The following is a 13,302-nucleotide window of genomic DNA, read 5'->3' as shown; positions in this document are numbered from 1 at the left end:
ACCCCCCGAAAATAACGCAACGGTTAAATGCAAAACACTAATATTTTTTGCATTTGGTAAATAACGCATTTTTTTTTTTTTTTTTTAGTGAATTGACTGACTACTTTTGAGATGAATACCGCATCAGTTATTTTAATGCAAAAATTCATGCAGTATTTATCCCTTAGTGAATTGACCCCCATGTTTCTTCTGCAGTGACATCTGCCTGCCTGCTTGCAGTCTTCTTCTTTTGAATGTTCGCTGAGCATGTTGAAGGTGGCAGCATGCATCTGTTTAATTCTGTAATTGCCACAAAAAAATGACAGCATTGTACACAGGGTTGTCCATTTGCTGTTACACCGGTGCAAATTGTCATTTGATTTGACAGTTCCAAATCACAAGTCGCACTCTATTTTCGGCTATGGAACCGTATTTTGAAAATAGTCCCAGCACTATTTTTGGCAATTTCAGGTGCAACTTGCATTGACATCTGTGCATGAAGTCGCACAGATGTCAGGCAAACCGCATATGAAATCGCACCACTTCAGCGGCTTTGAAATCGTGCTGCTTCAAGTGAAGTAGCACCTTTTTTTTTGTTTTTGAAAATTCTAGGGATGCACAGAAATTTCAGTGGCTGCAACGTTTCGGCCGAAAACATCCCTATCGGCTGACATGAAGAAAAGCACCAATACAGGTGCCGAAAAACCCCCGCCCCTCCCCACCACTGCCACCACCAGCTGCTGCTCGGTAGTTCAGCCTTACCTGAGAAACCATCAATCCCGGTGCTGGGCATAGAGATGAGTGAAGGAAAGATGGCCGCCAAACCTTGGAGGACCGGAGCGATGTCAATTCCTGTTCCGGCCTTTTTTTTTTTTTTTTTTTTTAATCAAATGCTTTACATTGCGGAGGAGAGATGTGGGGTCCTATAAAGAGGACCTGTCGCTAATTATTTCTATCACAAGGGATGCATGCATTTCTTGTGATAAGAATAAACGTGATTACTTTTTTTTTTTTCTTTTAAAAGGAACAGTGCAAAAAAAAAAAACAAATACATTTTTGAAAAAAAGTTTAAAGTGCCCTGTCCCCCTGTGCTCGCACAGTGGTGAACGCATATGTAGGCCACGCCCACATATGTAAATGGTGTTCAAACCACACACACACGTGAGGTATCATCAGTGTCGGAGCAAGAGCAATAATGCTCGCACTAGACCTCCTCTGTAACTTTACACTGCTATCCTGTAGAAATTTTTAAAGCATCACCCATGGAGATTTTTAAGTACCACAGTTTCATGCCATTCCAAAAGCGTGCACAATTTTAAAGCGTGACATGTTTGGTATCTATTTACTTGTCATAACATCCACTTTCATATGTTACAAACCAATTGGGGTATATATTGTCTTTTTTTAATCAGTGTATTTTCCAAAAAAAAGCTATTCATTTTTAAAAACTGAGCATTTTGGTTAAGTGCATTTTGAATTTTTGGTTTTGGCACCAGAATTTTCATTTCGGTGCACCACTAGAAAATTCTCTATTAGCTTTGAAAATAAAAAAAAAAAGTACAAAACAAAGCCTCTTGGGCATACCCAGGCTGAGTTTACATATAAACAACATAAAAAGAACCAATAAAGTGCAACCACACAATTCAAGACTGTGTCAACCTAAACCGCAATGGTAAAAACAAAAAATATTACTCCCCAACCTTTGTTATGGCAGAAACAGCATGTAGTGGGCTCATACCACCAAAGAAAGGAAGGGAGGAAAAAAAAGCACATTGAATACAAAAAGGAAAGAGAACAAAATATCCTAGACAGTGAGTTCACACAGTGCTACCACTTGAGGGGGTTGTTGCAGAGGAATCAACCCAAATATCCCAAATTGTAGAGAATTTATTAGGGCAGCCCCTAGACTCGTAGGTATATTTATACAATGGGATGCTGGAGTTGACCATATTTTTCCAGAAGTCAAGTGTGGGAGTTCTAGGAGCCTTCCACTTGAGCAAAATGTCTTTGCGAGCATAGAACAATGAGCCTATCAATGTTCTCATCGCTCTGGACATGGCTAATAAATGGACAAGACCCAAAATGCATACGTCAACCGTCAGTGGTACAGATATCCGTGTACATTTAACCACTTCCAGACCGGACACTTTTACCCCCTTCCTGACCAGGGCAATTTTCAGCTTTCAGCGCTATCACACTTTAAATGACAATTGCACGGTCATGCAACACTGTACCCAAATGAATTTTTTACCATTTTTTTGAGAAAGATAAAGCTTTATTTTGGTGGTATTTATTCACCGCTGGGATTTTTATTTTTTTTGCTATGTAAATGGCAATGTCCCAAAATTTTGAAAAGTGTTTTTTTAATAACATTTTGCAAATAATATTTCATCATAAATCTTGGCCAAAATTTATTCCGTTATCTTTTTAGTAAAAAAAAAAAAATCCAAATCAGTTTATAACCAAAAATTATCATTTTTAAACTTTTTTTTTTTTACATTTTTATTTTATTTTTTTATATTTTTTATTTTTATATTTTTTTTTTAACATACTGTTACCCCCCACTACTTGTGGGGGGTGATGAAAATTTGGCCAATCAGTGATCACATGATCGGGACCTCGTACAGAGGTCCCGTCCGACGATCGGTGTTTCACTGTGTCCGGAGGACACAGCGGGCACCGGATCGCGGTGCTGCGCGCTCCCAGGGAGCGCGCACAAGCAGGGTGCGGGGAGGCCGTTTATAAACGGCCACCCGACCCTGCAGTGCCACCGTCCGGCTGTTTATATGCAACGGCCGGTCGGGAAGTGGTTAAGAATACACTCGGCTACATCATTCCTAAAGGACTAGACCCTTGGACTTTGCCAAAAGACGTGTATGAAACTTGCTGGGTCTTCTGAGCAACTCCTGCATGAGGCCGGGAGAGTAGGGTAGATCCTATTCAACTTCTGCGGGGTAATATAGATTCTGTGTAGTATCTTGATTTGAATCAATCTATTTTTTGTAGATACCAGTTGTTGCATAGGATATTCCCAGATGTCCTCCCAGTTCTCAGAATCCATGTCCGGAGCATCTACAGCCAGAAAGCCAACAGCCTCTCTAGGCCTACCTGAATAGTTGGGTGGAGGGATTGTACACATTAGACAGGGGTTTCTTATCCCATAATAGGCTCTCCAAAGCGGACTCCTCAAAAACAATCTATTATGAAATTGTGACAGGAAGGCGTGTCTTAACTGAAGATGGCAAAATAGCTTTCAGGGAGTCAAAGGTTGCAAGGGCTCCATGGCCACAAATTTGGTTGAGATATTTAATCCCTTTGCCAGCCCACACCCCTGGATCAGGAAAAATAAAGAACTCCGTAAGAGTAGGTGTATACCAGAAGGGCGTATGAGGGGACCATATATACGGGAGCTGTTGGGAATTCGAAGGTGCCAGGCTTTAATGAGGGCTTTCATATAATGAGTAATAAAAAGTGGCACTTTGATGCCTCTATACAATAAGTTGTGGAGTGCCTCATACGACCCCAGAAAGGCTGCCTCCAGCACTACAGCTGCATTGGTCTCATCCGGGAGTAACCAATTATGAGCGTGAGTTAGTAGAGCAGCAGCATAATACATATAGAGGTCAGGACAGGCTGGGCCCCCTTGTATTCACGGTCTCTGGAGCACTTTTAATTTGAATCTAGGTTGTGATGAGCCCCCTAGGAAGGAGTGCAGAACGGTTTCAAACTGTTTAAAATATTTGCGGTGTATCCAAACTGGGGCATGTCACAAGATGTAGAAAAGAAAGGGAGTCATTTCATTTTAACAAGGTAATCTTACCAATCGGTGACTAGAGTAGGTATATCTAGGCCTTCAGCCTATGTTTAGCAGCTTGAAGCAATGGAATCAAATTAGGAGAGCTAAATTCAGTGACTTTAGTCGAAATTACAATGCCCAGATATTTGACAGTGGAGGCCCACTTCAAAGGCAAAGGGGGATCTGCAGCCTGGTGAGATTTACGATCAGTTGGGAGGATAAGGAATTTTTCCCAGATGACCTACAATTCGGAAAGTGGCGAGTATGAGGAAATTAGGTCTACAGCTACTTTCAGGGAGGGGCCAGGATCATTTAAAAATAAAACCAAATCATCAGCAAAGTAGCACGATTTCAGTGACACATTTGGCGCGTACTGGGGCGGACTAGCTGCAGACAGCAGGGCTGGACACTGCACCTGTCCCTCCCAGGCACACTAAAATGCCAGGAGGGGTACACAGCACCTAGAGGTTCCCTTGTGCAAGGGGTCTTAAATTTCAGATTCTTTTTCTCAGTCTCAGATTTTTTTTTTTTTTTTCCCCCAAAATTTTTTTGTGTATTTGTCTGTAATAGTTTTTAATTTTTGTTCTGAATTTATAAAAAAAAAAATAGCCTTAATTTTATTTCAGATGTACACATTCATGTTTATTGTCATGCTAGGTGATGCTGCTGAATTAGATCTGGGCATTTAAGTATCAATCAAAAGGAAAATCACTGATTTTCTTCAGCTGGGCCTTGTTCTGGTACCCTTGACTGAAAAAAAAAAAAAAAAATTTTTTTTTTATATATATATATTTTCTACCAGTGGAAAAGCAGCTGGAATGTACAGTTGTGTTCAAAATTAATAGCGGTGTGTTAAAAAGAGTAAAGCTCAAAATACCTTTTATTTCTGTACATGCAAATGCACCAGGAACACCGCAGTCTGTTCCAAATCAAAACCTGAAGAAAAATGTTTAAAATGTATTACTTTATAGAAAGTGAAGAAAAAGGAATGTTAGGCTGTTCCAAAAAAAAAGCAGTGTATGCATTTGTCTTTACAAACTCAAACATTTACTGTATAAACTGAAAAATACTTGAACATTTAGCTTTCCTGTGAATCGCTGAACTAATATTTGGTTGTAGTCGCACTGTTTCTGAGAACTGCTGTACATCTGTGTTGCATGGAGTCACCCAACTTCTGGCCCCTGTGATCAGGTATTCCAGCCCAGGACGATTGGACTACATTCCACATTTTTTGCTTTTACCTCACAAACTGCATTTTTGTTGTCACCCCACAAGTCTTCTGTTTGGATTAAGGTTCGGGGATTGGGCCGGCCACTACATATCGTTAATCTTGTTGGTCTGGAACCAAGATGCTACTCTCCGACTGGTGTATTTGGGGTCGTTGCCTTGTTGAAACTCCCATTTCAAGGGCATTTCCTCTTGTTGCATAAGGCAACATGACACCTTTTGAGTGTTTTGATGTATTCAAACTAATCCACTGATAGTATGAAAAACATCCCCATAGCCTGATGCTTGTGCCACCGTGCTTCACTGTCTTCACTGGCTTGAATTCAGTGTTTGGTGGTCATCTGACAAAACTGTCTGCAGCCCCTAGATCCAAAAAGAACAATATTGCTTTTATCAGGCCAAAAACTCTTGCACCATTTCTCTTTGGGCCAGTCAATGTGTTCTTTGGCAGATTGGAACCTCTTCAGCATGTCGTTTTTTTTTTTTTTTTTTTTTTTTTTCAACAATGGGACTTTGCGGGGGCTTCTTGCCAATACCTTGGCTTCACATAGACGTCTTCTAGTTGTTACAGTACTCACAGGTAACTTTAGACCTTCTTTGATCACCCTGGAGCTGATCATTGGCTGAGTCTTTGCCATGTTGGCTATTTGATCTGTTCGAATGGTAGTTTTCCATTTTCTTCCACATCTTTCTGGTTTTGGTTGCCATTTTAAAGCATTTGAGATCATTTTAGCTGAACAGCCAATCAGTTTCTGCACTTTTTTTTATGTTTTTCCCACTCCAATCAACTTTTTAATCAAAGTACGCTGGTCTTCTGAACAATGTCTGGAATGACCCATTTTACTCAGATTTTCAGAGAAATGCACTATACCCAGCATATACTACATTTGCTGCCTTCCTTCCTTAAATAAGGGCTACCTGTTTGACACCTGTTTTTTTTCACGGACTGAATGACCTCACTCAAAAAAAGAAAAAGCGCCAAAAATTAATTTAAATAAATACAAAAACCGCAGCAAACTTAAAACCTCAATCAAGGTGAATAATACAAACAAAAAAATAGGAATGCGCTGTGAATTACTAAATATACATCTATAATCAAAAGTCCACATAAAGTCACTTCAAAATTAGTGCACAAAATTTTTTTTCAAAATTGGTGCAAAAAATATATATATTTTTGTATAATTGTGCTCATAATCCACCACCAGAAGAAATAAACTCACCAGAGCTTTTTGCTGATTAATTAAAACCAGCAAAAACGCTATTGCTCTGGGAGTAGGGAAGTATCCAGGTGGCAAAATCAATACTCTGTATTGAAGAGGGATATCCAAGATTGGGAGCAATACTCTGCAACAGAAGCATCAAACCAGCACCTGGGAACCTTTTATTAAACGTATCCTCCAGTCCTAGTCCAGGAGCCACACTCGGGAATAAAGAAAAAGGATGATGGTGCACCAAGTTTAAAACATCATATTTAATCAAAAGTAAGTAAAGCACTCACAAATAAGGTGTCACGTCGACACCAGCATGATAGGCAGTCAGCAATACCATCAGATTGCAATCAGCGAGCAAACCCGCTTACCACGGATACCTCCGCTAGACAGCAGGGAACGTCCTGGCGTCACGACATCCAGGCTCTGCCCTACGAGTTTCGTCACAAATGACGTCCTCACAGAGTATTGATTTTGCCACCTGGATACTTCACTGCTCCCAGAGCAACAGCGTTTTTGCTGGTTTTAATTAATCAGCAAAAAGCTCTGGTGAGTTTGTTTCTTCTGGTGGTGGATTATGAGCACAATTATACAAAATATATATATTTTTTGCACTAATTTTGAAGTGATTTTGAAAAAAATTTTTGTGCACTAATTTTGAAGTGACTTTATTTATGTGGACTTTTGATTATAGATGTATATTTAGTAATTCACAGCGCATTTCTATTTTTTTGTTTGAATGATCTCACTAATTGAACTCCACACTGTTATTATTTGAACACGCCCCATTTAATTAATGATTCAGTTACACAGAATCAGCAGCATGCATGTCATGACTGTTGGGTCTGTTGGTTTTCTATTACTCTACTACACCCTACATCTACTACTGTGATGTTGGACTGCTATTATTTTGAACACATTTGTATATATTTACTATGGTAATGTAGGTACCTTTTCAATTTATTTTTTTTCGCCCTATTTGCTTAGTACAGACTTGTCTGGGGACCTAATCAGGGTCCACTTGCCCATATGCATTGCGGTCAGAGTGTCTGTATTATGTACCTCAGCTGTGTTTAGGTAACTATCCAAAAACTTGGATCACAGGCCGGTGAGATTTGTCATTTGACAGCCGTGCTTTGAATATTGCACGGCGTGAGATGCTTTATCCCTGCTGAGACTCATCGCAGCTGTTTTAAGGATTTACAGTTGGGCCGAAACGTTTGAGTCTCCAGCCAGAAGCCCTGCTCCCTTCTGTTTGAATTGATCCAGGCGTTTTAGGTGACATGATTTTGAGCTAGGCAGCAGCCTGGAGTATAAGACCATGGAGCTTCTAAGCTTCGTTCCATGTTCAGAGGCTGCTGATCATTTTTATTTTGCCCTGTTGTCACTGTGGTAGTTTCACCTTATGAGGAAGTTAAATTGGAACTATGGGCAACATGAAAAATGACCTGTATGATTCAGCCACTCATTAGCGTTCACTCTTGCTTTTTGTTCTTTTGAGTCCCATCTGTAGTTATAGGGTCATTACTTGTTGACCCTGGCAATAAATCTGTAATTTTTCAACTTTTGAAAAGAAAAGTTCACCTTTGGGAACATGTGACATGTTCCACCAGTTTTTAGGGAGAAACATGTAACATGTTCCCACTCCTGCAGCAGATCCCCAAATATCCCCCCCCCCCCTCCACAATTCTGTAACAGTGGTCCGGGGATCTTCTCCTCACATCTGCTGTCGTAATTTTGAACAGACTGTGGCCGTGCGGGTCTTCGCCTGTCTAGCGGCATCATTCATCCACAGAGTTCTGTGAATGGGAGAACCACATTATACTTCACAATGAATTACCACAGCGCTGTTGAGTGCTCTATGTAATTGATGCTTCCTGTCATTGTCTCTGTCTGCCTGTATAAGGTACAGGCAGACCGATGCACTGTCAGTCTGCAGGAGTCCTGCATTGCACCCGCAATCTGCTGAGAGTAGGTGCAATGCTTTACAGGCGTCTAAAAAATAAATAAATGCACTTTTTTACCTCCAAAAAAATTTGCACTTTATTAATAATTTTTTTTTTTTTTCTTTAGAAAGGTGAACTTGCTCTTTTAACAGGGTGACTAGCGTTTCAGTGGACAGGAACAGAAAGCTAATTAGTTGCGAAGAAAATCCCTTCTTTAGTGAACACCTTCCTCTTCTCTGCTCCTCCCCTAATAAAAGTCTGATTTGTGCAAGTTACTATTGAGCTCAGACAGGGATCAGCGGACACTAACCCCTAACATGCCTCCTCCCCTCGCATGCCTATCGACAATTTTTTGTCTTGCATAAGCATGGTCAATGAGTATTCATTACCTATATGTCTGCATGTGAACGGTGTGGTTGAACAGTAGGAAGCTGGAGGGCATTATCAGCCATGCTAGCTCAGCATTCAGCACCAGAGACAGTAGTTACATTGACTGAAAATTGCCCCTTGCACTGGTGTCTGCTCTTAGTTGAAATCTTCATTCCTTAGTTCCAAATCCCCTCCGATACCCCTGCAGCTGTGGTCTTCCAGTGCTGCTAAAGTTAATAGAAGCCACTGGACCTGTAACAGGCACTCCTCAAAAGTACAGACTATGCCTGTCATTTCCACACCTTTGCACCCCTCCCTTTCAGTTATAAAAGCTGCAGTCGTACTATCAGTTTCCATAATGAAAAGCATTCTATGAATGGACAGCAGATGAATGAAACCAGGTAGCAGGGGAACAGAAGTTGGGTTAGTGTGACTTTTTTTTTTTTTTTTTACGGTTACATGTGACATATATATATATATATATATATATATATATATATATATATATATATATATTAACCGTTTCAATACCGTGCAATTTTACACCTTCCTGCCCAGGCCATTTTTCAGGTTTCAGCGCTCTCACACTTTGAATGACAATTGCGCGGTCATACAACACTGTACCCAAACTAAAATTTTATCATTTTCTTCACACAACTAGAGCTTTCTTTTGGTGGTATTTAATCACCGCTGGGGTTTTTATTTTTTGCTAAATTAACAAAAAAAGACCAAAAATTTTGAAAAAAAAAACACATTTTTCTTTGTTTCTGTTATAAAAGTTTACAAATAAATAATTGTTCTTCATAAATTTAGGCCGAGATGTATTCTGCTACATTTCTTTGGTGAAAATAACCCAAATTAGGATGTATTTTTTAGTTTGTAGGAAAGTTATAGAGTTCACAAACTATGGTATAGATCTGAAAATTGATCAATCCTGAAGTACTGACAGCCAATCTAATTTCTTGAGGTCCACGAATGTCAGAATAGTACAGATATCCCCCAAATGACCCCTTTTTGCAGAGTAGACAGTCCGACGTACTTCATAAGAGGCATGGCGAGTTTTTTGAAGTTGTATTTTTTTGTCATAATTTTTCGGAAAATGAAAAAATTTAAAAAATTATTTTCACTATTTTTTTATTTTACATACTGTCACCAGTGCAGTACAGCGTCATCATATAACTGGCATGGCGGTGAACAGCGACACTGACTGGTGACAGTATGAAAAAAAAAAATATATTTTTTTTAAATTTTTTTTTATTTTTTTATTACATTTTTTTTATTTTTTTTAAGATTTTTTTTTTCATATTTTACTATGACCAAAATAGTACAATGTTACCATAGTAACATTGTACTACTTTGGGGAAGTGATCAGTATTTCTTTTTTTTTTTTTTTACACAATTTGCTTATAGCAAAGAATTACTTTGCTATAAGCAAGCATTTACCTGAATGAAATCGATTCATTCAGCTTTTTTTTTTTTTTTTTGTGCTTAGCTGTGATTTGGTCACAGCTAATCACATGACATGTGCATGTGATTAGCTGTGACCATTCACAGCTAGGCACTAGTATACAATGGATGGCATCATGAATGAAGCCATCCATTGTATACAACTGTCATGTGACCTGCTGTGATTGGTCACAGCAGGTCACATGGTACCGGCAACGGGAGCCGGTACTCTGATCTGTCATCGACCGTGTCCGAGGTGCACGTGCGGTGACAGATCGCACTGCTGCGTCGCTCTGCAACCGCGCATGTGCGGGAGCACGCCAAATGGCGTGCACCCGGAATACAGGAGCACATTTGAAGCCGCCAAACGGCCATTGGCCGGGCGGCTAATGGTTAAAAATGTATTTAATTTTTTGGCTTTTAATTCTGTAATTTCATAGCCTAATAACATAACATGCTTTTCAGCCATGTATTTCTATGTTCCTGCTTGGCAATATAAACAGTTGGAGAACAGATTTAGTATGGGGCTGTGTATAGTAGAGAGAGTCCTCCTAGATGTATTTAACCTATGGAGTACTAATGGGATTGTGTTTTCATACATGTTAATAAGTACTTACTATATCTGTCCGGTCTGTCTAGGACACCGTTCACTATTCAGCGACTCTGTGAGCTGGTCACCGACCCCCGGAGAAATTACACAGGCACAGACAAGTTTCTTAGAGGAGTGGAAAAGGTAAATTGTAAAGCTGAACTTCAGTCTTGCACAGTTGTACAGGCTCCTCTCCTGTATTGAAATTGCGTTCACTGCACACTGAGCTTTTCACAATGTACAGTTTATAAACTACTCGGTATATAAATTTACTCAAAAAAATTAAAGGAACACTTTGAAAACACATCTGATCTCAATGGGGAATCTATCATGCTGGATATCTATACTTACATGGATGGGGTGTTAGGAACGTAAGGATGCCCCATCGTTTGATGAAAATAAATCACCCTACAGAGGACTGAATTCAAAGACACCCCAAAAATCAAAGTGAAAAAAGTATGCAGCAGGCTATTCCATTTTGCTAAAATTTCATTGCAGCAACTCAAAATGGTGCTCAGTAGTTTGTATGACCCCCACGTACTTGTATGCATGCCTGACAATGTTACGGCATGCTCCTAATGAGACGTCGAATGGTGTCCTGGGGGATTTCCTCCCAGATCTGGACCAGGGCATCACTGAGCACCTGGAAAGTCTGAGGTGCAACCGGTTGAACCGAAACATGATATCCCAGAGGTCTTCTATTGAATTTAGGTCAGGCGAGTGTGGGGGTCATTCAGTGGTGTCAACTCCATCTTCCAGGAACTGTCTGCATACTCTTGCCACATGAGACCAGGCATTGTCGTGCACCAGGAAGAACCCAGGAGTCACTGCACCAGCGAAGGCTCTAACAATAGGTCCAAGGATTTCATTGCGATACCTAATGGCAGTCAGGGTGCCATTGTCTAGTCTGTAGAGGTCTGTGCGTCCCTCCATGGATATGCCTCTCCAGACCATCACTGACCCACCACCAAAACGGTCATGTTGAATGATCTTACAGGCCACATAACGTTCTCCACGGCTTCTCCAGACCCTTTCACATCTGTCACATGTGCTCAGGGTGAACCTGCTCTCATCTGGGAAAAGCACAGGGTGCCAGTGGCGACCTGCCAATTCTGGTGGCAAATGTCAATCGAGCTCTATGGTGCTGGGCAGTGAGCACAGGGCCCACAAGAGGATGTCAGGCCACCCTCCTGAAGTCTGTTTCTGATTGTTGGGTCAGAGACATTAACACCATGGCCTGCTGGAGGTCCTTTCGTAGGGTTCTAGCAGTGCTCAATCTGTTCCTCCTCTCACATGGGAGCAGATACCGGTCCTGCTGATGGGTTAAGGACCTTCTACAGCCCTGTTCAGCTCTCCTAGAGTAACTGCCTGTCTCCTGGAATCTCCTCCATGCTCTTGAGACTGTGCTGGGAGACACCGCAAACCTTTTGGCAATGGCACATATTGATGTGCCATGCTGGTGGAGTTGGACTGCCGGTTCAACCTCTGTAGGGTCCAGTGACAACTAGTGACCGTCAGAAAAGATGAGAAACTAATTAACAACCCCCTCTGCTACTTAACTGACCAGATCAATATCCCAGGAGTTTACTTGACTTGATGCTAGACTCTGATTAAAAAGTGTTCCTTTAATTTTTTTTGTGCAGTGTATCAAACCCCATTTATATACATGCATATCAGGATACACTGCCTCAAACAGTATGGCTTCTATACCCGTATGACCGCAGCTTCAGCCAGCCGGCTATGATGTGTACAGGCTGGCTTTGTGCAGCTGTACAATAGACCTGTCAATCATGAGCAGAGCACTGCATCCGAATGTACTCTGTACGGCCTTGTGCAGAAGGCCATGAAGCATCCTTTTAAAAGGAAAATCTACAAACCTTAATATGTAGTACAAGAATGGAAATATGGTAGACCACGTATGTGTGGAAATGGTAAATTTAACTGTAATTACTGCAAGATATACATTACAGTAGCAGAAAATTTATATGCTTGTTGAAACACCGTAATCTCCCTTTTTAATGCTTCCTTTGTTATTGCTGAAATTGGTTCCATATGTGTCCTGGAAAAAAAGTGTATTTCATTTAATACTTCTACCACTTGCCCTTTCACTGCCCAGCCCTGCTGTATTGAAGACTGTACTGGGGAGCATCGACCTCCTCTGACCCCCACAGCGCTCACTGGTTCCTTCTTCTGTCTTATTTTATTTTTCATTTATTACAGTCATTTTGTATAGCACCGTCAATGTCTGCAGTATGTATGTGTATGCAGTATGTATGTGTATGCAGTATGTATGTATATGTATGTGTGTGTGTATATGTATGTGTGTGTGTATATATATATATATATATATATATATATATATATATATATATATATATATATATATATGTGTGTATGTATATATATGTGTGTGTGTGTGTGTGTGTGTGTGTGTGTGTATATATACAGTTGCAAGAAAAAGTATGTGAACCCCTTGGTTTTACGTGGAGTTTTGCATGAATTGGGCATAAAATGTGCTCTGAACGTCATCTACGTCACAACAATAGAAGAACACAGTCTGCTGAACATAATACTACACAAACATTAGATGTTGCCATGGTTTAATTGCACATAACATGTAAACATGCACAGTGCAGGGAGGAAAAAGTATGTGAGGCCCTAGCTTAATGACTTCTCCCAGAGCTAATTGGAGCCAGGAGTGAAGCAATCTTGACTCCAATCAGTGTGATGATATTGGATGTG

The 13,302-nt window shown here is 40.4% G+C and overlaps 1 protein-coding gene across 1 annotated transcript in view; it reads left to right on the top strand.

The window, feature by feature from the left end:
- PPP4R2 (protein phosphatase 4 regulatory subunit 2) overlaps positions 1 to 13,302 on the top strand; it is a 56,098-nt gene that overhangs the window by 32,060 nt on the left and 10,736 nt on the right. Inside the window, exon 4 of the mRNA XM_089654799.1 lies at positions 10,611 to 10,704. Within this exon, the coding sequence (XP_089510925.1) occupies positions 10,611 to 10,704 (94 nt within the window). The remainder of the gene's footprint in view (positions 1 to 10,610; positions 10,705 to 13,302) is intronic.

Source organism: Staurois parvus, unplaced genomic scaffold (assembly GCF_062004578.1).
Source record: "Staurois parvus isolate SC_StPar_1 unplaced genomic scaffold, SC_StPar_1.0 ptg000799l, whole genome shotgun sequence".
Taxonomy (NCBI): domain Eukaryota; kingdom Metazoa; phylum Chordata; class Amphibia; order Anura; family Ranidae; genus Staurois; species Staurois parvus.
This window is presented reverse-complemented; position numbering and strand designations above follow the sequence as displayed.